Source organism: Podarcis liolepis (genome assembly GCF_965112155.1).
Source record: "Podarcis liolepis genome assembly, chromosome: 7".
Taxonomy (NCBI): domain Eukaryota; kingdom Metazoa; phylum Chordata; class Lepidosauria; order Squamata; family Lacertidae; genus Podarcis; species Podarcis liolepis.
Genome location: NC_139561.1, coordinates 41,613,505 through 41,639,854, shown reverse-complemented (window position 1 = coordinate 41,639,854; position 26,350 = coordinate 41,613,505). Strand labels below are relative to the sequence as shown.

Here is a 26,350-nt window from a genome sequence, read left to right as displayed (position 1 = left end):
CTGCAGTGAGCAGAGGGTGGGACTAGGTCCCTTTCTTCTCTATCATTTCATGTGGAGCTCTTTGGAATGAGACCAGTGGCCCAGCATCCTGCTTCCAGCAGAGGCCAGCTAGATCAGGGTTTCCTAAACTTGGGTCTCCAGCTGTTTTTGGACTACAAGTCCTATCATCCCTGACCACTGGTCCTGCAAGCTAGGGATGATAGGAGTTGTAGTCCAAAAACAGCTGGAGACCCAAGTTTAGGAAACCCCAAGCTAGTTGATGTCATTTGGAGTTGTATCAGCAGAACCTTGAAGTATGTACTGAAATCCTTCCTTGGTTGGGACCACACACTACCCTGTATATAAACACACAGAGGATCTGAGTTTAGGAAAACAAGAAAGCTATGTTTATTGCAGGAAATACATCCTTAGTAAGAAATATATTGGTTCTGTCTAAGTCAGGTGGAGGTGCCTTGAAACATGATTGTGTCAGCAGGAGAGACATACGAAGATGTCTCCTCCCACAAGGTGAGGATGAAGATAGAAGTAGGAAATGAGGTCAGCAATTCTTCTGAGTATCAGTCTAGCACTTAAGGGAAAATCAGTGCAAGTTAAAGGACAGTTTTGGAAACTTGGAGGTTTTTCTGTCTACTCCTTCCCAAGCAGACACATCAGCCTTCAGTGCAAGCCCAACACATCCGACAGTAAATTCCTCAGAAAAGCCCACAAGTACAGTGGTACCTCAGGTTACGTACGCTTCAGGTTACAGACGCTTCAGGTTACAGACTCCGCTAACCCAGAAATAGTACCTCAGGTTAAGAACTTTGCTTCAGGATGAGAAAAGAAATTGCGCAGCAGCGGCGTGGCGGCAGCGGGAGGCCCCATTAGTTAAAGTGGTGCTTCAGGTTAATAACGGTTTCAGGTTAAGAAACAGACCTCCAGAATGAATTAAGTTCTTAACCGGAGGTACCACTGTAATAGACTTTTCTTACTGCTCCACAGCAACTGGTATTCAGAGGTACACAGCCTCTGAACCTGGCTTAAAGTCACTGATAGAATAATTTCCCCACTGCTGCTAGCAAAATGCTGTGTTTTGGAGGTGGGACATAAGGCCCCTCTAGACTGGTGTTCTTTCGTGGGTGCATTCTGCAACACGCTGAGATGCCTGCATTGCAGGGGGTTGGACTAGATGACCCCCAGGAACGAGATAACTCTCACATCATTCTGCATTGTGAGTTGTGCTGCAATGTGTCCCCAGTGTTGCAGCATTATTGCACCCTAGAGGGGCACTGCCGCACAATAGTGCAAAATAAGCATGAGGGAGAAAAAAATAAACTGTGAAAAATTCTGGTATGAAGAGTTCCAGGAATTCAGCAGGGAGTTATGGGAGATGTTATGAGAATGAAGCAGTGTGCCCATCCCAAAGTGTCTGGGGATCATGTATAACAGCCCTGATACCACCACGGGCACCAATAATCATGAATGCATAATAAAGAGGACATCCTTTGCCTTAGTTTCTTTCAGAGTAGTTGGATCTATCCCAGACCTTATAGTTAAACTAGGCACATTTACCCAGAAGCAGGTTCCATTGAAATCAGTGAGAGCTGCATCTAAATAATCCTGGAACAGCTGCCTTCTCTTGGAGGGAGGGGAGGGACTTGGCTCAGTGGTAGAGCAACTGCTTTGCATACAGAAGGTCCCAGGTTCAATCCCCAGGCAGGGCTGAAGGAGACCCATGTTTGAAATCCTGCAGAACTGCTGCTGGTCAGTGTGCTAAGCAGTACAGAGTTCAGACAGACCAATAGTCTGACTCGGTGTGAAGTAGCTTTCCATGTTCCTCGCAGCTGAATGATAGTTGAGTACGTCTGAAACTGATTTCAGCGTGTGCACAGGCCCAGCAGGCTTACATAATATTCATATACTAGTGTGAAAGTTAAGAGTGTTGGAATAGGACCTTGAAGGCCATGGTTGAAATCCTCACTCAGCCATGAAACTCTGGGCCAGTCTAACCTACCACACAGGGGTGCTGTGAGGATAAAAAGGGGAGGGGAGAACAACGTAAACCGCCTTGAGCTCCTTGCAGGCAAAAGTGATATCTAAATGAAGTAAAAATAAATAAAAAGTGTGGCAACAAGCAGCGGTGGTTACTCCGGATTACCTAAAGTGGGTTGCAAGAGGGAGAACCTGCAAGGATGGATTTAGAACATGCAGACAGTTCTCACTCTTCCAGGCAGTTGTTCATGAAGCCGGGGTAAAACCACAGAGAGTGGGTGATCATAACAACCGAGGAAGGTGGTGAGAAGATCCCTCCTCCTCCTCTGCCCACGTTGGAAAGCTTGATGCTGCGTTTCTGGAGAGCTCTGCCAAAAATCTATCCAGCTCCCTTCCACCTCCCCTCGCTCGACTGCAATTCCTTGTCAACACCTTGAAGTTGGAACATGTTACCATATATATGATTTTATATATCTCTCTCGCGTAATCTCCAGATGAAGCAAACTGGTCAAGCCGGATCGTGCCACTCACCTCCCTTGGCCTTGTGTAAACGGTTATGGGATCGCTTTGCGAGGGTGGGGGGGGGGGGACGAGTAAGTAGAGGGACCCAGGACGAGACTGAAGGGGTGGGGTGGGGGGGAGGAGGCGTCTTTTTCGTTCGGGACCAGCTCCCTGGTGTTAATGAAAACCAGGGCAGAGAGGCCGGAGCGAGTGCGGACGCGCGTCTGACTCCGTCCTCCCCGTGGGTGGTCTGACCTTTGATAAACATGCGGGCCCCTTTCCAAAGAAGCAACCCCCCTCGCGTCCTTCCTTTGCCTGCAAAATCTGCTTTTGACAATACTAGCCAGATACATTTCCAGCCTCGGATTACACTCCCCACCCTCCGCCTTGTTGTAAATAAAAATATGCCCTTTTCCCTTATGGGGTATCCAAGAGCCCATATAGAGTCCTTACATAGGTTCCCTATTGGTAGGAGAAAATAACAGAGGCCAGCCAGAGAATATTGAGAAGCAAAGCAGCTAGTAAGCTTGATCTTTATTGATCTGTTGCAACAGGGTACTCCCCTCACACGCAGGAGAGGAAGAGGACCCAGAACAATGGCCTGCAAGGCCTTATAAAGACTTTTGAAATCCCCCTTCTCTAGATCAGGACCACCCCCAGAAACATTATGCATACATCACAGAAGGGGTGTAACCTAAGACCACCCCTCAGATACATCCCACCTACATCACAGAAATTTAAATGTTGTTTTTCTCTTCTCCTTGTTTATCTCCTGTCTAGCAGGTTGCTTGATTGGATTTCTGGGGAGCCTGGCCATTCTTTTGTAGTGCTAAAATACTTATTTCCTGGGCCAGGTCACAGGCTCACACCTTATTCATATCTTTGAGACAGGATTTGTGAGGAAACAGACAATGGGGAGGCTTTTCCAGTTTAACCTTGCAGAGAAACATTTGCTCAGTTTAGGAATCAAAATGGTTCCAGGATGGCTTTCCTGTGCTGATCTATGTATGTGCAGTTATGAACATTACTATATATTTAAGACCATAAAATTCCTATCACATTATTCCCCCCTTTGGGGCTAGAATTTTTCTTAAAAATTTTTGCCCCACAAATAATAACATCGTATGTTGTAAATGGATGTGTTTGTATAAATATATCATAAAAATAACACATGTTGCGTTTTGCTACTAAATTACTTGTGGCATTCTAACACTTTGGGAGAGACCATTTACTCAATAGTGTTCTATGCTTTACACCTAGCAGGAAGGTAAGGTCCACTAATGACTGAAAAGTGCAGTTTGCTTCCCCCCCACCATTTTAGTGTTCTCAGGTGTCAAGGTAGCTCTTCTGTGGTCTCACACTGACATAGTGCTACAGCAACACATCCTTTCTGTTGAATCCCCTCAGGGCTTTCATTTAACCATGTTGCCCGGCATTCACCATAGCTGGCACAGGTTTTGGGCATCTCGTGAGGGAGAGGTCTTCGCCTTGGCCTTTAGCTATGGGATTTTATTATAGGCTGTGGTCTTGTACTCATGGAAGTTGCTCACTTGCACTTAAAGGACCACAAAGCTAATTGCAGCCTGGATACACTTGCCCAATTCAAACTGAGTCCAATTTGAATTTATCTTGCCCCATGGTTCTCAACTCTTCAAACCAATCTGTTAAAAGAAAACCATTCTTAACAAGGGCAGTTGTCCAAATAAGTCAATTTAAGTCTATAAGGGATCATTCCTGCTAAACCAAAGCATATCCACCTTCATGTTTCTTAGAAGCTTCTCCTTGGTAAAGCAAGTTTAGGGAAAGTTGGCAGAGTGCCAGGTGGAACAATGAAATGTGGTTATAAATTGAGCTAAACATTGGACTACACAATAGTGTGAGCTATTAGAAAGTATAAAATGCATGAGAATTCTCCATTGGTGTGTAAGCAATAAGACATTAAATATAAAAACAGTTACACACAATAAATTTCCCCCCCTTTGTGGAAATCACACTGTCAGACACATTTCAACATTCTTACATAATAACACATAATACAAAACAAAATAATTAAATATTTGTTGCATATCTTGACACAATTGTGATCTTTTACGTATGTATCTTTTGAATCCTGGAGCAGAGGCTTGAGGTTCAAGTGAAAAAATGTCCTTGCAATTCAACTCCTCCCCCCTTTGTCAGTTCAACCCCTTCAGTCTATAGCCTTTGAAAGAGATAACTGTGGGCACTTTGAAAACTCTGGTGTTGCAGGTCTTGTGAGTTGAGGGGTTGTTGCTGCTTTTCATCATTGCACATCTGTAGAAGTGATATCCTGTAAGGGGGCAGGGTTTTCGGGAGACTTAAACACAGTTAGACAAGGAAGGGGGAAAAGGCAAAAGGGATGTCCTTGAGTTTTCCGTGGGAAGCTGCAGATAATAAAAAATCTTAGCACATTAAGCATTTTATTTATTTCAATATTATTATCACATTTCCACATAATTACTGTTATTATCTGCTAAGTTTGTTTGCTTTCCTTCACTTAATTTTTGTTGTTGTTGTTCTTTTCATATTATAAAATAAAAAATTACTCCACATGTATAGAAAGAGAACTGTAAAAAAATACAAAGGTTAAAAAATAAAAAGAAAGCAAAAAATTAGATTGCCAGTTAGATGAAAATGGACTTGACACAAAGACATCAGATTCAGAAAATAACTATTATTAAATAGTACAAAGATATTATCAAAACCACACAGATTACTACTGGACTGGGGGGAAAAAAAGGGAAAACAATGGGGAAAACTTAAAATTCACCATGTGCTATCCAATAAAAGAACTTCATGAAACTGACTTTCAACATGTGATGAACATGTCCCCAAAGTAAAACACACACACACAAATGACCTATGAGGAACCAAAAATAAATAAATGCTAAGACACACAATTAATAAGCAACCTGAAGTAACCTGAAGTAATCTGTTTTGGCATTCTAACATCCCAAATGAAAATAAAATAGTGTTTCTTGATGTGACATCATCAGCTGTAATGTTAATACTGGGAAATGAGTTAATACCAAGAAAAAATGAATGGCAATTTTAAAGTTGTGCAAATAACTTGCACTAGCCAAAATGACAGAATTAATAAGAAATGCTCAGGCAAAAAGGTAATAAACGAAACAAATTATTTGTAACCTAAAAAAAATGTCAAAGCCACAAAGAGATAGATGGAAATCAATTAATATAGCAGGGATTCAGACTTGTTTTGCTGAACAGAAAGAAAGTGACTGTTTGCCTTTAAGGGAAGAAAAACAAAAAGAAAAACAAATGCAATTACTTTTTATAGAGTATTTAAATCACTGTTTGCATCCCCTCATTATCATTTGTGCTGTGGGAGAAAAGAAAGGACACTCTGTTAAAAGGGAAAATTATTTCATGTGAGAGGTCTGTCAGGAAATGCTGTTCCTAAAATGCATAGGCATATACACACCTGTTGAAAGGGAAAATTATTTTATGTGAGAGGTCTGTCAGGAAATGCTGTTCCTAAAATGCATAGGCATACACACACACACACACACACAAAAAAAAAACTGTTATAAAATTTAAATCCCATGGGGGGGGGGAAACTACTCAAGAGAGGAACTCACAGTGGGAGTGCTTTGATATTTACCTGTGAAAAGAATTTGGCATGTCCAGTACTTCACTCTTTTGTATTAAGTAGCCCCTGGAGCAAAACACATTAAAGGTGATTTCCCTCAAGTTTTACATAAGGAAATTTGGAAAGGTTTCTCCCTGCAGCACACTGCTCTCCAAACCTTCTCTCTCCCCCCTCCTTTCTCTCTCTCTCTCTCTCTCTCTCTCTCTCTCTCTCTTTTAAGCTGATCTAGCCTCTGTGCATGTGCAGAGTTCATGTCTCAGCAAACCTTTTGTATTATTGAAAATGTTGCATCCTTTGGCTCAATTAGAATAAGGAAGGGAAAGGTAAGGAGTAGATTTTAAAAATAGGGTTAGATTTTAAAACAAAAAAGAGAAACTCAGCAATTCAAGTATTCACCATTCAGCCCAAGCAAAGGAGTGCTTCCTTTATGTACAGGAAAGGGCTATCATTATTGGTCATTTTATCTGGTCATTCGCGGAACAATCAACCGCTCTCTTATTTATGAGTAAAAATGGCCAGGTAAGGAGTAGATTTTTAAAATAGGGTAGATTTTAAAACAAAAAAGAGAAACTCAGCAATTCAAGTATTCACAATTCAGCCCAAGCAAACGTGACTGCTTCCTTTATGTACAGGAAAGGGCTAATATCCCTCTGGTCATTCGCGGAACAATCAACCGCTCTCTTATTTATGAGTAAAAATGGCCAGAGAGTTAGAATTCATAGGATTTTATTTTATTTTTTTTAACATTCTCAGCCTTACCATTTGCAGACAAAATTTTCTGCCCTTTATTTACAGGATGGATGGTCAAGGCTAATTCTACTTGATTATTCATTTGTATGTGCTTAAACTTTGAGTAGACTTTTAAGTCTGATTTTTGTAAATAATAGACAAAATGATAAACATTGTAATCACTTAAATGCCTGATATCACCAGTTCTGCTTCAAACATCATGGCTTCACCTCACAGCTTTTAAAAAACAAAGAGCAAATCTGGGCTGAATTTCAACACATCAGCTACAAATTGGGAAAGTTGAAAGGGACCTGGGGTCATCTAGTCCAACCCTAAAATACAGGGTTCATAGCAAGATTTGTACTACCAGAAACACACACATACTTATGTACACAGACACAACTGGGGAAGAGACCACAAGCCATGCGCCTATCACAAGCCATGCGCCTATCATGTACTAAGGAAGAGGAAAATAAAAGTACCCAACCCTTTTAGCAGATCTTGAAGCTAGTTTGAGTGAGAGTTTACTTCCTTAGACTAAAGAGTGAAAGTTCCTAGATAAATTATCTTTAAAGACTGAAGTGAACATTTTTCCTAAGATAGGGAGAGGATCTCTTATAAAGCATAGTTAAAACAGCCATAGATTTGATTTAAAAGGAATACAAAAGTGACAATTTTTCCTGAACTTGCAGAGGAATAGTAAGCCTAATCTATGCCCCCCCCCCTTGCAGTTTCCTTTAAAGGAAGCTTACTCGGGAGTAAATTTACCTGGCACAGAATAAGAAGGAGAAGGGGAAAAAACCCCTGAAAGAGACAGAATGAAACAGGGGGGGCATTTTCTAAGAAAAGAGGCCAGGACGTCTTATAGAGACTGATACCAGGAGCCTTACAATAACTCTTCTGTCCAACCAGATCAAAGTTAAAACTGGACTCAGATATTTTTCTTAGAAGGAACACCATACTTTCATAGGCATATGCTTAATGAAATACATACACTGCATTTTAGCTTGAGAGAGCAGTTGGCTCAACTAGGCTTTTGCAGCAGAAACATTAGGTTAACTTAGACTGGAACACAGGTGTACTCACAAACTGAAAAGTTACAACACAACAACATTTACCAATAGACTTAAAATCACCCCCCCCCCACTGAAACTAGAGAAAGGAGGTGGGGTAATCCTCCTTTCAGAACACAAGTAGCACGTATACAGGATTTTACCACTTGGGAGAAAAACTCTCTTTTAGAGCCTCTCTCAAATAACAAACATTTGCACACTTCATTCTCCATTTTGTCTTGTTTTTAAGACTGATAAGGTTCAACATGGCTTCCTTAGATTTAGAATTTGGAGCAAGCTTGCATTTTTATTTTAGATGGCACATTTAAGATAAGCAGCTGCTGGATGTTACCTAAGTACAATTTAAACACAGGAAAAACGTTTCTTAAACACAAATTGAAGGGGACTGTCAGAGTCCAGGCGGGAAGTAAGCACCAACTGGGCTTCTTTCCCATCAGGAGTCTGTGGGTTCATTTCTTTTGATTGAGGTGCACCCATTTTAAGAATTTTTAATAGTGCTAGCTTTTACTTTTATACTGCAGTCGGGGTTTTATCCCCACTTTTCAGGAAACACAATAAATAACCCACAGTACACTCAATTTGGACAACTCCGAGAATTTGTACTGTGACACACCGCCGTTCGTCTGGCCTGACTTACTAGGCTGGTACAGCTGTTGGCCTTTCCTGGCTACTAAGCTAACAGTGCGGCCAGCGATCTCAAACCCCCCCTTTGGTCATTACTCAGCCAGGGAGCCCACAGCAACCTCCTGCCTCTTACAATCTAACCTGAGAGTTCCCTACTGGACGCTTGCATGGCGCAGTGCCAGATTGGGACTCAGAAATGACAAAGAAGGAAAGGAATCAGGTGCCCTTGCTTTCTCTGCTCACAGGTCATCTCTAACAAAGATCGCCATGGCAGAGGTGCGGCTACACCTGGGAGTTATAGTTTTGGGAATTATAGTTTTCAGTGCAGAAGAAATTGCACAACCTTTCTGGGCAAAACTCCGAAGGAATAGGTTGGCATACAGAGTTAAGTGGAAGAAATCACACACAACCTTTGCCTGGGCATACTCCGAAGGGCTAGGGCTGGTGTTGAGATTGAGGGGACAGAAAGAAGGAGAAGGCAATTTTTAGATGAGGAAAAAAATAGAAATTTTAGATTTGAAGGGAAAAGGAAGAATTAAAGAATTCTGGTTGCTGTGGTTTAGAGACCCCAACCCACTACCCGTGTTTCCTACTTAATACTCACTTCCGCATGCGCTGTTCCTGGTGATCCCACGATGTCTTGACTGGTTGTTTAAGGCCGGCCTGATCAAGATTTGCTTCCTCTGGTTAGCCCCGCTGAAACTCCAAGTTATTTCCAGACCCTGGGACCGATGGAAGACTGGTTATTCCTCCTGGCAAACTGCCTGGTGCGCGCTGGATAACCAGTCCTTCCTCGCCTCCAGAATCCGGGTAACCAAAAGTCCCTTCGTGTGTGGTCGCCATCTGTTGTAAATAAAAATATGCCCTTTTCCCTTATGGGGTATCCAAGAGCCCATATAGAGTCCTTACATAGGTTCCCTATTGGTAGGAGAAAATAACAGAGGCCAGCCAGAGAATATTGAGAAGCAAAGCAGCTAGTAAGCTTGATCTTTATTGATCTGTTGCAACAGGGTACTCCCCTCACACGCAGGAGAGGAAGAGGACCCAGAACAATGGCCTGCAAGGCCTTATAAAGACTTTTGAAATCCCCCTTCTCTAGATCAGGACCACCCCCAGAAACATTATGCATACATCACAGAAGGGGTGTAACCTAAGACCACCCCTCAGATACATCCCACCTACATCACAGAAATTTAAATGTTGTTTTTCTCTTCTCCTTGTTTATCTCCTGTCTAGCAGGTTGCTTGATTGGATTTCTGGGGAGCCTGGCCATTCTTTTGTAGTGCTAAAATACTTATTTCCTGGGCCAGGTCACAGGCTCACACCTTATTCATATCTTTGAGACAGGATTTGTGAGGAAACAGACAATGGGGAGGCTTTTCCAGTTTAACCTTGCAGAGAAACATTTGCTCAGTTTAGGAATCAAAATGGTTCCAGGATGGCTTTCCTGTGCTGATCTATGTATGTGCAGTTATGAACATTACTATATATTTAAGACCATAAAATTCCTATCACAGCCTCCCCGCTCCCAACGTCTTCTTTCTAGCAAAGACTCCTTCACTTAAGCAATTAGCTAGTAAAAATACCTGCAGGGGGAAAAGGAGGAGGCGGGGTGGGGAAATAATTCTTCGATTCTTTTTTAGGACAAAAAAATATCGCGGAGCGAGGAACAGCGCTTGCAAACACTTGGGCCATACGTTTATCTGCAGATATATTTCTCTCTCTGTGTATATATATATATATGTAGAAATCTTTGCCGCTTTCTCCCCACTCCTCGGATCGATCTTTTTGCAAATCCATTCCAACGAGCTAGAAGATCTCTTTTGAAAAAGCGCCACTGCAGATCTTGCAGACATCCCGCGCCGACGGATAAATATACAAAAATAAAATTGCTCCAGCTGGTTACTTCCCCTACATCTGGAAAAATAAAGGAAAGTGTACATCTATGCGTTTTCACCTACATTCGTGACCCTCCTATCTCTCCCTAGGCTCCAGGAGACGGTCTGAAACAGGCCCGCTTGCTAAGAAACAGGTCCCATTGATTTCCATGGGGCTTCCTCTCCAAGGAGCGCCCTTAGGACAGCAAGCTGTAATAAATGAGGAGGGTGGCCGTTGGTCTGGCTCAGGAGGAAAAGCGCGCCGCTCTGGATTCGAACCTCTAGGAGTGAAGCCGGAGTATTTGGGTTTCAGCCGGTTTCGTTCTGTAAACAGCGCCGGACGCCCGCGGCGAATGGTACACACGGTACCATCCTCTGTATCACTGTGAGGAAAAGCAAGGCCCTTGAATTTAAGAGCGCATTTGGGGACAACTCTTGAGGCAGGAGAGTGATGTTCTCAAATAGGATTTAAAATAACGCATGGAAAATCTAGTCCATAAAATACCAGCACCTTTTCTCAACACTTTTCTAACAGGGTTAATCCATTCTGCCTTGGAAGAGGGTGTACACACACACACACACACACACACACACACACACACAAAATTTTCATCGTGCTGTCTACTCAGAAGCAAGTCTGTCTGAATGCTTTTTTAGGAAGTGTGCTTAGGATTGCTGCCTAGACTGTGTGAAAAACAGGATATAAAAAAACAAGACTTGGGCGCCTGCCCCGCAGAGTTTCCAATCCAAAAGGTATCTTAAGTTCTCCTGCCCTTCTCGGCCAAGTTAAGATTTTACAAGATCCACTTAAAGCAACTGCATTTTAGTTCCAACTCGATGTGGTTAAGAATCGGCCTGGTTTTCGTACCATCGAAATAAACAAGGACTCCAAAAAAGAGTTTAGAGTCAAGTGTTGCAGCTTCTCTGGGGTGACGGATTGAGCTATCTCTTTGCAGCCTGCAGCCACCTGGAGAGAGGCTTCGTGTCTCCTGAAGTGTTGAAGTCCTGGATGGTTATTCTAAGCACGCTTCCCTGGAAGTAAATTTCACTGAAACCAAGGGTGCCAACTTCCAACTTGGATGATGGAGTTTAAGGGGCTTTGAGTGATTATTCCAAGGATACTTCCTTGGAAGTATATTCCACTTAGATCAATAGGGCCCACTTCTAAATAAAGGACAGGGTGTGTGTGTGTGTTTGGCGGAGGGTGGTGGTGGGGTTGCTGTCCCAGAAGACTAGAGATTTCCCTCTCCATTCAGAACAACACAGGGCCCAGCACCAGAGGAGTAAGTCGAAGTTACAATGGTTTCAATGAGGAGAGAGTTGTAAAAACGCATTTGAACTCTCCCGTTGCTCAGCTGGGGTCGGATCGTGCTCACTCGTGTTTGAAAAAAAAAAAGATGAGGTTTTTTTGTGGGCGAGGCGGGTGTTTTTCCTTTAAATGAAGCGTATTAAAGATGGCATCGCAGGCGGCCTAAAACTGGGCCATAAACATTGTTGTTGTTTTAAATTTCGGAGTAAGCCCCGTTTATTTTCTATGGGGGGGTTGCCCCTGCCAAATAAATATGCCTAGATTTGGGGTCCCCCCATTATTTCCACTCTGACAACTTCAAAGCGGAGTTCCTTCTTACAATGACGTCTTGCGGTTACGAGGAAGCATATATATCTACAGATCTCTCTTTATATGCACTATTATATATATACTATATATATATATATATATATATATATATATATATATATATATATATATGCACTATATTCACACACACACATGTGCACTATTTCGGCTCAGTTCCTTGTGCCCTTTAAACACATTGACCCCGGAAAAAGCCGTGGGAGGGGGACTGCCTTCAGGGTAAAAGGGTAGAGAAGCCTTCATTGTTCGGGTGGAGTCAAGGTCCCGATCCCCCTACCGAGTGGCTGCATTTAGGAATGCGATATTACAGGGAACCCAGCCGGTTGCTGAGCCGGTGGAAGAATGGAAGAGGAAACTTTAATTATAGCCCAAGCGAATAAAAGCAGAGATTTGTCTGCTGGGCAAGAGCGAAAGGAACTCTAGGATACAAAAAGGAAGGGTGTGTGAATATATGTGCTGTTTTCTGATAGGGGAAAACACATAGATTTGAATCCGGACTTAGGTCAGTTCCCACAGAAATCAGTGGGGCTTTTCTTAGTCACGACTAACTTTCCAAATCTACGTTCAACGTAGGTTGTTTTCACATGGTGGATTCCATGCTGTTTTTAAAACAGTAATTATTTATTATGATTGTCGTGTTTGGCTTTGCTGTGAATTCCATGCCCTCCGTTTATACTCAGACATGAAATATAAGGCAAAGACGCCGGCAGGCCTCTGCCCCTAGAAGCGTACAGGGCCAACAGCGCAGACCTGTGCCTGCTTATTATTGAAGGCCCCGCCTCGGTATTCAACGGGGTTTATTCTCAGGTAAACGTGCATAGGATTGCTCTGGCTAAAACAAACGAACGAACGAACAAACAAACAAACAAACAAGGTTCAGTCTGTGGGTCTTTTAAGATAACTGGGGAAATGTCTGTTTTGACAGCTTTGTATAAACGTCCTGATTTGAATCACGATCGTTTCCCCTTTCACCGCTGTGCGAACATTTCCCCCTATAAATGCGCAAAAGCGCACCGCTCTCCTAGCCATGGGAATCCTCAAAGCAGCTGAGGAGAAGCTGCTGGGCTCCGAGCCAGCGCGATCTCATCGCAGACAAGAAGTCAGTGTTTCGCCATTGAGTTTATCTCTACAGTGTGGTTTTCTTTTTTTAAAATCTATTTTACTGTATTGCACATTGCGTTGGTTTCTGGGATAATGCGGTCGACAGGCAAGCAGGGGCACCGATTTTTCCTCGATCCCTTTCCTATCAAATCGGCTCCCTCAACAATCCACCTCTTTATAACACATCCTATCCTAAACCCTATCCTAAAACCCCCAAAACAATTTGTCTATAGACCTCTGGAATTCGATGGGACGCACTAGCTGTTGTCAGTGCCTTCAGGATTGCAGCATTAAACCAGCAAACCCTTTTGATGAGACTGGCTGTCCTTCACCACCATCTCACTTCATTTCAATAAGGTTTACGAAATGAAAATTTGCTGGTGAACTTTGGTGATCACGCTCTGTCTTCTAGTTGCAAAGAGACTGGGGTGGGACATAAATGTACCATTCCCTCTTCCTTCCACCCCCCACGTTGTATCTGGAGATATCCGTGCTTGTGTGTCCCAGGCAGGAGTCATTTCTGTTGCAATTGCGAAGACTGGGTTTTTTCTTAGCTTCTCCTTCACACACCACACAAAGCTTGCCACCCTACGTCTTCTTTTATCAGGGAGTGAAAACAGGATAGAAACTGTTTCTGATGTGAAATTGCTCTCCTTGGGTCTCACAGATGTGTGAGGCGCCCCATAGGCTGCTAACGTCTGCTTGCAATTCGCCCTTCCCAGAAGGATCTTAGATTGGGATCGCAAGTTTTCTTTTGAAAAGGGGACAACAATTTTTTTTTAAAAAAAAGCATTTTAAAAGGAAACGGGGTAAGAGAGGGGAGTGAATGGGGTGCGTGCCCCACCACCAGCCAGGAATTCTCTCTCCATAAGGAGCATTATAAGTGTATTTTAAATAATGCTTTGAAAAAACAAATGCTTCTCTAGGCCCTCACCATCTTTTGAATAAAGAAACAGCAGATCTGTTTCCCCCCTCTCTCTCCACACATCACCCCACTCCAGCGATTAAGTGCGAAAGCTAAACTGCCCCCCCCTCACCTCCAATCTCACCCACACTTAGACCCCTTTAACAGCTTAATTGCGCTAAATTTACCACGCGCGCCTGGAAAAGAGGGTGACAAAATCTGGAAGTGACTTACCTTGATGAGTGAGTGGCAGGCTGGGAAGCGGATGAAAAGATCTCCGGAGAGTTTTAAAAAAATGTTTTAAAAAATGATAGGGAGGGGACGATGGACACCCACCCTTCTCTAAATGTGGGTTGGGGATGTTTTTTGGAGACGCTTTTAGGAAGCACGTTTTGTGCGAGTGTCTTTGAGAATCTGTAGAATCAAGTAATAACCAACGCGTCCAGTACGGTTTTTGTTTTGTTTTTTTTACAGAAAAAAATATTTGGGATGGGAATGTATGGGGTGGGTGGAAGAAAAGCCCTAAACAATCAGCAATATAAGCTGAGGGCCACTGGAAGAAACTCCGGACGTTTTCATTTTATTAAAAAAGGCCCGGGAACTTGTTTACGTTGCGCTGTATAAACATCCTGCCCCTCGTCTGCGTCTATCTCGCAAAGAAATCAGAAACTTGATTTTTAAAAGTGGGTGAGTTCCAAACCTACCGCCTTTCAAGAGAGATCCCCTTGGTGGCAGGGGAGATCCGGGAATCACTTTAATTTTTGGTGTGTCTCATTTGTGTATAAACAAAACTGCTGGTCCTTTTTTTAATGCGTTCAATTAACTGGTCAATTTCTAGCAAACGTCTTGCTGTTAGGGAGGGATGTTTGTGTTTATTCCTCTGCGCGCGCGCACAGACTTCTTAATTTCTTTCTTTTTTTGTCCCCAAAACAAGGCCACATGGAAATCGCTTCCTCGCGAGTATTACCAACTGGTTTTGCGTAGCAAAGAAATGAGGCGTGTGTGTGTGTGAAAATAGCGGAAGGTTAGGATCTAAGTGGCCTTTCAACACGTTTGGAAATGGACAAGCAGAAAGTAGTCTCTGGACACAGAGAAAGATTTTCTTTGGACGGAGAAGTAAGAGCAGTTGAAACCAAAAGAGCGGAGGATCGTTGGGATGTTTATATGTGGGCGTCGGAGAAATAGAGTTTGGGAAGCGATTTAGCAGCTAGTTAATCCAGAATCATGTACGGAACGCCCAGATAGTCTTCAAGCCCAAGCAGCACCCTTCGATTTAAACACAAGGCGCTCCATTCATTCCGTGCGCTCAGGACTACTTAGGTGGACGGACCCGAGTCTGGTTTACACCTCGGGAGCAAGTCCCGCCGATCGTTCCCAAAGGATGGACGGCCTAAGGATCCCGGCCTAAAATACACACACACACACACACACAAACGAAGTAAAGTAAATGGATTTAGGATCCCCTCTGCATACCCAAAACAGATTACTCTAAATATATTCACACCATATATTTAGGGTTTGGGGTGATGAGGAAGGGGTGAATCCATAGGGTCAGTTGAAAACCCCTGTCCTCCAGTGAGGAGGTGAACACGTGTGTGCATGTGAAGGAATTATACGGGTTCGGGTGGAGCCTAGAATTTTTTTGGGGGGTGGGATCCTTCTTCTGCATCAGGACAAGGTGGGATCGGCAGAGGGGTGATGGTGGCAGCATTGAATCCCTCCGTTTGGTTGGAGCGAAGCCCCTTACAGCGCCCACCAATGTTGAGCTAAGACGCGGAAAAGAGACTAGGAAGAAGGAGGAGGGGAGGAGGAGGGAGGGAGGGGAAGCAACTTGCCTGGCGGGCCGGGGAGGGAAGGGGAGGCGGGGACTCCTCCTGCCTCTTACGTCGTGCTGTCAAGAGCCGCCAGGCGCCCGCTGACTTGAGATAAAAGTTAAAGGCAACCGCTCCGGTTGGGGGCAGAACCCGCGACTCACCGGGCTGAGAAGCAGCAGCAGCAGTAGCAGCAGCAGCAGCAACTCCTCGCTGGCAGAAGCCTGGGAGGCGGGTGGGGGAGAGCTGGGAGGAAACGCTGGTCAGGCAGGGGGTGGGGAGGGTGGGGGGAGAAAGCCCGCGCCTCCCGCGAAGCCTGAGAAACGGGGGAAGGGCGAAGAGGAGGAGGGAAAAGAGAAGGAGGAGGAGGAAGTCTTTTCCCGCTTGGAACGCCGGATTAGGAGCAGAAGGCTCGGACACAGCCTCTTTGCTGGCTTGGATCGTGAGGAAGAGGGGTGGGTGGCGGCGGGTTTGGAGACGCGCCTTTTCCAGGTAGAGGAGGCTTTGCTTCGCGTCTGGGGGTCCAGCGGACAGCTGTCCCTTCCTCTTCTCTCTCCCACGGCCTTGGCTCTGTCTCCCCACCTCCACTCCCCGTTAGTCAGGGACAGGAGCCCGCAGCTTAGCTTGGACTGAAAGAGAAGGCGACTGGGATCGGCTCCGTTTCTTCTGCATTCCGGCTTGCAGCGCTTTTACGCAACTCTCTGGAGGAAAAGCAAGGGCGCAGGAGAGAGAAAGACCTGGGAGCGGGACGGGGGAGCTTAGACCCCCTCCCTGTTCCGCCCAGGAGCCAGTCCTTTAGGGAGGGGGCGGCGAACGGGAGCCGTCGATGACCGCAGGACTGCTGCGCGCTCCTTCCTCTCGACCCCCTCCTCCTCCTGCCGAGGCCGAGGCTTTTCCGATGTCGACAGCCTCCGACAAGGCGCAGCAGCAGCAGCTGGGAGCAGTCATGGAATCGGCGTCGTCCACCACCTCCTCGACCCCCAGCAGTAGCAGCAGCGGCGGAGGCGGCAGCGGAGGAGGAGGCAGCGGCGGCGGCGGCACCAAAGCGAAGAAGTCCAACGCGGGCATCCGACGGCCGGAGAAGCCGCCTTACTCCTACATCGCCTTGATTGTCATGGCCATCCAGAGCTCGCCGTCCAAGCGCCTGACGCTGAGCGAAATCTACCAGTTCCTGCAGAGCCGCTTCCCGTTCTTCCGCGGCTCGTACCAGGGCTGGAAGAACTCGGTGCGCCACAACCTCTCGCTCAACGAATGCTTCATCAAGCTGCCCAAAGGGCTGGGCCGGCCGGGCAAGGGCCACTACTGGACCATCGACCCGGCCAGCGAGTTCATGTTCGAAGAAGGCTCCTTCCGACGGAGGCCCCGCGGCTTCAGGCGGAAATGCCAGGCCCTCAAACCCATGTACAGCATGATGAACTTGAATTTCAACCACCTCCCGGACAGCTACGGCTTCCAGGGGCCTTCTTGTCCGCCCAACAGCCTCCCCCTAGACGGCGGCGCCCTGGGCATGATGAACGTCGACGGCATGGGACTGGCCGGCCACTCCGTACCTCACTTGTCCTCCAACGGAGCGCACCATTCCTATATGGGGAGCTGTGGAGGTGGAGGTGGAGGAGGCTCCGCCGGAGGGGACTACGGTCACCACGATGGCTCGGTGCCCGCCTCGCCCCTGCTCCCCGGAGGTGGCGTGATGGAGCCCCACTCCGTCTATTCCAGCACGGCGCCGTCCGCTTGGGCGCCCTCCGCAGCGCCGGGTTTGAACAGCGGAGCTTCCTACATCAAACAGCAGCCTCTGTCGCCTTGCAATCCGGCAGGGAACCCGCTCTCGTCGGGCTTGTCCACGCACTCCCTGGAGCAACCTTACTTGCATCAAAACAGTCACAACACGGCAGAACTACAAGGTAAGGACGGGCTAGTGTGGGGATGGGCGCCCCTGCGCGCCGGGGGGGGGGCTGGAGATCTCGAGAGAGAGCGGCGATCAGGCCGCACGTAAACTGGAACAGGGAAGGTAACATGCCCAGAATTTGGGGAGCGCTTAGCGCAGAAGGAAAGGCTAAAGGTTTTGTTCGGGATTATTGGAACAGCCGAAGCCTGGAGCTGTAAAGCTAAAGGGAGAAGAGCAGGCGGCCAGAGGAAATCTCAAATGCATAATGGGTGCCGGTGAACAGACCTCTGAGCACCCAGTTACAAGCAACGGAACAGCAGGTTTCTTAAGGATCCGTAACAAACAAGTTCCGTGTTCACTTTTAGCGCCGGATATGTAGGCTAAAATATGTGACACCTGACCAAAAATAACCCCCCCTCCGGAATAAGCCTGGAAACAATTCGACCCCATTTCCTATTAAACGAATGCTGGTACGCTTTGAAAATGTGGGGAAATCCTGATTGTATGGTTAGGTGATAAGTTACCCAGGTGACGTGATGAACCCAAGCGGATCAGGGACATCAGAAGTCAGTCCCTCTGCTGTGAGGGGAAAGCTACGCTTTAGGAGCGAGGTAGAGGCTGTTCCAAAGTGAAGTAAGGGTGCGCGTGAGATTTATGTGAGATCAGAGGGTACTGGGAGGGAGGGCCGATTAACAGGGGTCAAAGGGCTGGATATGGGGAGCAAGCAGGATTGTGGATGTATAGCTAGAAAAATAGGGATCGTGGGCAGAAAACGGGGGATATTCCCCACCACCACCCAGTTTCAGCTGCAAATCCTCCCCCAGTTGTTTTGCTCACAAAGAAAAGGAATAAATTCAGTTGTGGAGAAGGCGCGAGGCAGCTCCAAAAGTTTTTTAGCCCTCTGAAAATCGCACCCAGAAATACAGTGTTCTCAAGAATGCGAGAAGGTGATGCATTTTGAAGCAGTGTACATAAATACTGTGCGAGCCTTTTTATATTTTTTGCTTCGTTTACCAGAGTAGTTGACTTGAAGTTTGTGGGATTGATGACGATTCCCTCCTACCCACTCCACCTTCGCGCGCGCCCCGTTCTCTAAGAGAAATTTAACGCTACCCATTAAGTAGGTGCGTTAGGAATAATTAAATCTGCTTCGGCCCTATTGATACTATTCCGAATAACATTACGGATAATATTCCATGGGGCTTTTCAATGATTGTATGCGTAGAAGTCTAGAAACTCTATTATATACTGATGGTTTGATGCCAGTGAAATCCATTAAAGACACATTGCAGATTGAGTTAAAAAATGCTCTTATATAGTGCCATACAGATGTAACGCGTTTTAGGGATCCAGTTACGGAATAAATAGGGAAATTCCCATTGATTTTAATAGGAGTGTAGTCTAAATACAGTTGCAGCAATACCTACCTACGCTTCGGTTAATATATGTGCGCAAACCCTGGAATTGTACGGGGCGTCACAGATTTGTCATTGCGTCACTTTTATTTCCTCGCTGCGGTTCCCTAATAAACATGACCCGGTTTTACATCATAGAAAGGAGCATATTTCAAAACAAGAAACAGCGTGATTTGTGAAATAAGGTTGAAGTTCGGTTTTATTTTCTGGGGGGTCAGAGAATTAATCCCAGTATAGTCCTACCTCAAACGTGGCAGAAAGAAAACCTGTTCATAGTTGCATTAACATCATTAAGTAAGTTGTGCCAATATATCTTAATGCCAATTGCCTTAAACGTATATAGGAAAATATTGTTCTGAAGTCAGAAAAATGATGGTATAATTAATTTCCTTGTCCCTATTATTATTATTATTATTATTATTATTATTATTAAAGTCAACACCAGGAACGATACTGAATCCTGTGGCACCTGAAATATTACCATTTATTGTGGCAGGTATCTGAACTCTTGTTACTACTTGTTTTGTTTTTTCTCCCCAACAATTGATTAACCCGGTTTAGCACCACCTCCTTTTGAGGCAACAACGACTTTAGTAATTATTAATAGTAATCCTATTTAATTAGCACTTCTAATACTGACCGGTCTCATCAATTCAAAACCGAGCAGAGTGCCACTGCAGCAATTAACGACAGCAGTGGTGACAAGGAGTAAGTTTAGTTTAGCTCAAGCCAAAACCAAGCCCTTAAAAATTTCCCAGTGATCAAAGTGTGAACTTAAAGCTGCATTCCTACACGTACTTACCTGGAAGGTAATGCACATAGGACTGCGCTGTCAATTTCTCCCAATGAAACGAAACAGATTTTCAAAAATGATGATGATGATGATGATAATAATAATAATAATAATAATAATAATAACAACCACCACCATCACCATCCACCATCCAATATATTCCACCTCTTGATTCTCTTTATACAATCTTCTACTTAAAATTGCTCCCCAAACCTTTCCCAGAGCTGATCTCTGCAAAGGAGTCAATCCTGTGTCAGTACTTTACGGACTGCCTAATTTCAGTTGCCCTTTTGAACTCTCCTTTGTAGACAAAACATCTTTCTTTGCCTCAACCAGCTTTGTTAGGGAGGTTTTGTTTATTATTATTTTATTCCCCCACCCCGCTGTCTGCTCTCCAAATTACACCCCCCTCCCCGCTCTGAACAGCCCCTCTGCATTCTCGACATTGCTTACCTTGGCCGGATTCTTTCGCGTTCCAGGAGGGCGAGACATCTTTGCAGCGGAGGCCGTAAAAGAAAAAGGGACCTGCGCGATTAGTTTCGATTTTGCGAAAAACATGAAAATGCACTACGTACTCCCTTTCGGTGGTGATTGGAGTGGGGAGACCCACCCCCCACTCACCCAGTAAGTCGTAATAGCATGGGGATGATGAGAGATTCTACTAAGAGGAGGGAATAATGGTTTGAAACTGACCAGCCCAGCAAGGGGAAATTGACAAGGTCTCTGTCTGTCACTGGAGGGGAAAGATAAGAGGTGTTAAGAGGCGAGAAGACAAGCGTTAGTTTGATTTTCTTTTTCCAATTCGTAGGGGAAGAAGAGGGAAAATGTCTTTTAAGCAGACAAAAGATTTTTTTTTTGGGTGGGGGGGGGGGAGTAAAGAAAAGCGTGCAAGCATTCAGAGACCTAAAAAATAAAATAGCCGAAACAAACGTGGAAGGGTTGTGCTCGGAAAAAGAGTTGGCCTGATGCGCCGAAAGGCCGCGGCTAGCCAAAGCGCAGAGTCCAAAGACTTTTAAAGAATTCCTCCTCCCTGTGGCCTTTTTGCGGGTGGGGTCCTGTGGTGTTGCTTCTGTTAGAAGAGAGGATTTTTTCTTTACGGTTGGGGGTAGGATCCTTTGTATTTTAACAGCTCCCCTCTAGTTTTAGCAGCCGGGCAATCAGGGAGGCGTTTTCACGGCGGGCCACCGTCTCCCTGGTTCTGACTCCGACTCCAGCCGCTCCTCCTTGCTCCAAATGGAGCGGGCTACTGACCCGACAGGTCTTCTCACCTCTGTATGGTCCGGGGCATCAGGCAGAGTTAAGGACAACTAGCAGCAATAGAGGGGAGCAAAAAGGCGCGTGGAAAATAATGGAGACGAACAGAGAAAAATTATGGAAAGTTGGGAGGAAATTCAAGCTTATTTTTTTTACAGCCCAGGGGTGGGGGTTTACATTAGGAACCACCTCACTTTCAAAATATAAAGACTCACGTCTCCTACTGTTTCTTTAACCTGCTGGGTTTTTTTAGCAACATAAAGGGGACGAGGAGCATTTTATTTTTTAAAAAATACATTCTGGACAAATGAGGGAGTTATAAATCCTGGATATCATTCTGACTTCTGCTACATGAGTATGGAAACCAAATAATCCATTTTTAAATGGGGGGGCGGGGGAGGGGATAGCCACAGAAGACATGCAAAAAACAACATTTTAAAAAGGCAATGACTACTACTAATAATAATTTTTGTCAGTTCTTTACTTGGTTAAATCACCATGAAAATGACAACCAATTAATTAAGAAATTATTCTATTGTCATATAGGCACAAAAGTGTTTTTTTTAAAAAATCACTTAAATAAGTCCATTGTGCAGTCCGTATATGGTGTTGTTAACTGCTCTATAGATGGGTAGAGATAGGGCTGTTATTTTAAAAATGGAAAGGGTTTACAATTCTGAAAGGGAGAGGAATGCTAATTCTATCCATTGCAAGTTGTTAACCACTAAATATGAGTAATCCAGTTACTGTGTGAGGAAGTGTTCTATGAAATTTGTTAATTAGGAACCAATGTTCCAGACTGATTAGATTTTACAATGAAATAAGTATATATAAATACTATCAGCAGATGTGGATCCATAGATAATTTTTTCCACAAGTTACTGCAAAGGCCTGCCCTGATCCTGTAGCATCAGCCATGCAAAGGGATGGGTGGGTAGAAGAAAGGTATGTTCCTTTTCAGAAGAAGGAGCAAAGTTAATATCTGCTTTTAATGAAATGTCTGATTGTGGTCCAAAACCTGATAGGTTTTGTTTATGTTCATTGCAAGTCTTCATTGGAGTACAGTAGTAATTTAACCTTAGAAATAATTAAAAGCCAGGGCTTGTTTTTCCTCTGGCTTGAATGAAAGCAAGTCCTCCAGATTTATCAAGAAAGCCAAATCTATACACACAAGAACCAAAAAGAAAAAAAAAAAAAGCCCAACCCTCAGTCCTCCTTCCTTGGCCAGCCAGGAAACAGACAGTCCCATCCCATCCTGCTATTTGCGAATGGGCAAAATTCCCATTCCAATCAAGTGGGAATTTCCTCTGATTAAGAACGGCAGAGTTCAGAGTCCATAACATCACCTAGCTGGGTTTAACAGATTCCAAGGGGTTGATGAAGCCCCTCCCAGGGGGAGATCTTGTGGACTGGTGCCTATTGTCACCATAAACTGAGGTGGCTCCAGACTTGAATTGTGAAACCAGTTGTAGACAAGCAACAAGTCCGTGGAATTGTGTTTCTCCAAGGGAAGCACCCTAGGCTTCTGTATGGCAGGTTGCTGTAACTACTACTACAGAGTTTCAGAAGCAGTTTGTGATATGGCTTGAGGTTCAAGGGATGAAGGGGAGATGTGTTCAAAAATTCCACCCGCGCATGCCAGAAGTGGAACTCAGCCACATTGGAATCTGCCCTTCTACTGAGTCAGACCACTGGCTTACGTAGCTCAGGCCTACTGAAGTCGTCATCCTCTCCCCACTCTGCCTCTCTCCCCCCCAAGCTAATTTCAGCCTAATGAAAGCTCAGTAAATCTTCAGGTTTTGTTCCCTGCTTGCAACTAAAACACAACATAGAGGCTGTGAAGTACCTGGTAAGTCCCAGTATGTGGAGGATAGCAAGCTGCACAGGTTCTGTTACCCATTTATTATCCTTGACCATACCTGGCAGTAGCTTTCCAGTCTTCTGTTAATATAGGTATTTATTGATCCTTGCCCAAAGGTATACAAAAGTTCATACCCAATACAATACTTTTATAGTACACTGGAGTGAAAGAAATGCTTCTAAAATCTGTTCTGAAAAGAAAAAGAGGAGGTAAGAAGGGGGAAAAGGAAAAAGGGAGGAAAGCAAAAAAAGAAAGAAAAAGAGGAAAGAAAGAAAGAAAGAAAGAAAGAAAGAAAGAAAGAAAGAAAGAAAAGAGAATTCTATTTCATTTTTCTTACATGATGTCCCTTTTGTGTTGGAAATGTAAAAAACTGAACCTCAGACATGATCTATGTGAGGCAGCTACTCTGCCTCAGAGCTGGACTTCTTTGGGCATCTTACATCAGGGAAAGGGCCACACACCTCTCAGTGATGGATCATTGGCCTCACAGATGCTCCCAGCTTCAGTGCCCAGCATTTCCAGGTAGGGCTGAGAGACTGCTGCCCAAAACCACTGCCACTGCCAGATAGTGTTGACAGTACTGAGCAAGATGAACCAATGGTCTGACTCAGTAGAAGAAAGCTTCCTGTGTTCCTTATGTATTCCTTCTATGAGGCAGAATGAAGCAGCTGCCTCTGATCTCTTGACTAAAAAGAGAAAGTCTCAGGCAGCAAATTCTGAGGGGCAGAAAGTGGCTAGGATATGGTCTGCCCTGGAGCCCCTAAGCTAACATATGGCACTAGGGTGCAGAGGACTCTACTCCATTGCCAGTGCTGAGGTAGGATTCCATTACCAGCCTAGTCAGATTTTGTGCACAGCGTGGTGAATGCACAGTCTTGTCCAGGGGTCAGCAAACTTTTTCAGCAGGGGGCTGTCCCTCAGACCTTGTGGGGGGCCAGAATATTTTTTTGCGGGGGGAGGGGGGATGAATGAAATTCCTATGCCCTACAAATAACCCAGAGATGCATTTTAAATAAAAGCACACATTCTACTCATGTAAAAACACCAGGCAGGCCCCACAAATAACCCAGAGATGCATTTTAAATAAAAGGACACATTATGTAAAAACATGCTGATTCCTGGACCATCCGCGGGCCGGATTTAGAAGGCGATTGGGCCGGATCTGGCCCCTGGGCCTTAGTTTGCCTACCCATGGTCTTGTCCTTTGCCACAGGCAGTAAAATGGCTTGGGTAACTCCTGTTCCTACTGTAAAAGCCAATGCTGTAATCGACCAATGTTAAAGCTTAACATGCATGCAGAATAACCCTAAAGGAATGAACTTGTTAGCAAAATAGTCACTCAACCTTTGTTGATTGACACCTGTAGTGGAACGTAAGACCACCGGGATGTCACCAACTAAGTTCTACTCAGAGTAGAACCTTTGACATTAATGGACCTAAGTTATTCCTATCCTGTTAATGAATTCCAGTGGGTTTCCTCTGAGTAGAACTTAGCTGATGACAGGCCACAGTTTCTATTCATGCTGAAGCAAAGTATAATCAAGGTTCTAATTCTGCAGTTTCATATCTCCAGGGTGACATATTTTACCCCCTCCTCTCTGTCTCTTGTCTTCTTCCCAGTCACTTAAATCTGCTCTCTGCTTTTCTTTCAGGAATCCGGTACCATTCTCAATCTCCAAGCATGTGTGACCGGAAAGAATTTGTGTTCTCCATCAACGCCATGGCGTCATCTTCCATGCATTCAGGAGGTAGCGGCTCTTACTACCATCAGCAAGTTACATACCAAGACATCAAACCTTGCGTGATGTGACAGTAGGGCTGGGGAGCTGAGCTTTCTTGGAGGGGCAGCCAACCCCCAAAGATCCAAGTGAAAACTGTATAGAACTGTGGAACTTCCTTCTACAAGCCCCTTTAGGAGCCAAAGAACCTCCCCAGAAGCTAGACTGTTAGTTGCTCATGAGGTATATGAATATTCAAAACATCTACAGAGAGGAACATGCTGTTCTCAAGGAAGCCTTGAAGAGGAGCAAAGATGCGTTGTGTGTGCTTTTTTTTTTGTAGGGGAAGGTGAAGCACAATGCCAAAACACTAAGTACTCAATTGTCCTTTCATCTTGGGTCTCAGTACATTCAGAACAGTGATCTGGTAAAAATTCCAAAAACCACTTTGTGGTTTCCTCCTCACTCCCGCTTTAAAAAAGGAATAGGATTCAAATGAACTCTGCTTTTTAAAAATATATCCTACCCCCAAATTCTCTACAATTTTAAATGATCATTAATGAAAATGGATTCTAAAATTTGAGGGTCAGGGATCTGTTGTACAAAGTAAAGCAGCACAAATAATGCAGACAGCGATGGTGAACAACAGTCATTTTCATGTGGTGTCCATCACTGGGTCCTTCATTCAGCAACCAGAATTGGCTTCCAGTTGTAACCTCTCTTCTTATATTTTAGGGACTGAGCATGAAATATACATTTGGCTCATTGTTTATTTGACCTCTGATTCAGGGCAATGGCAGACTCTCCAGACATCTGAGTGAGTGCTGAGATGGTGCTCTTCCCATATCTTCTTTCCTAGATCGTAATTGTGTGTTGAGTTTCCAAAGCCTTCTCTACCTTCAGGTGTTGGTGGGGATTTGAAAAGCAGGATCAGATACACACAAACACACAAACACACAGAAAATGCAACAGTAGAACTGAGGACGTTGGGCTGGGTGCTCAATCACACGATCCTGTAGAAATCACCCCACTTCTTTTTGACCGTACCCAAGCCTATTTTAAATAGTAAAGTACCAAATTACAAAGAAAAAGCACTTTGAGAAATAAAGGTTAAAAATGGAAACGATTAACAAGGCTCACGCTTTTATTTATTCAACATTTTAATAAAACCCAACAGCAGCCTTGGTCAATCAGTATTAAAGTGGTTAATGTGTTGGCAATATTTGCCGTAGGGACTGTGTGAAATAACCATCGTTAATGTCAAAAGCAGCAGCATGGCAAAGCAATTTTCTCTATGTTTTATATATAATTATATATTATATATATAAAAATATAAATATGAAGGACGCTTTTGTCATTTCCTCCCCCTCCCCCCTTTTGCCTGACTGTACAGTTCGGTGGCACACCTATTTTAAGTTTCATTCTGCACTGTATAAAAGTGTAATGACAGTGGAAGGGGTTTTAGACCCCCTGCTTTTGTGTACGTTTGTCCTTTTAAAAAAAATGGAATGCAAATAAAAAAAATGTATGGTATTCATACACAGCCTTCACAAATTGTATAACCCGTAA

General features: G+C 44.5%; 1 protein-coding gene across 1 annotated transcript; it reads left to right on the top strand.

Moving 5' to 3' along the window:
• Window positions 1-16,486: 16,486 nt before the first annotated feature.
• On the top strand, window positions 16,487-25,914 carry FOXF1 (forkhead box F1). Its single transcript, XM_083513892.1, has 2 exons — window positions 16,487-17,756; window positions 24,716-25,914. Exons 1-2 carry the CDS (start codon window positions 16,682-16,684, stop codon window positions 24,871-24,873), a joined length of 1,233 nt encoding a protein of 410 aa, XP_083370018.1. The 5' UTR covers window positions 16,487-16,681; the 3' UTR covers window positions 24,874-25,914.
• Window positions 25,915-26,350: the final 436 nt, after the last annotated feature.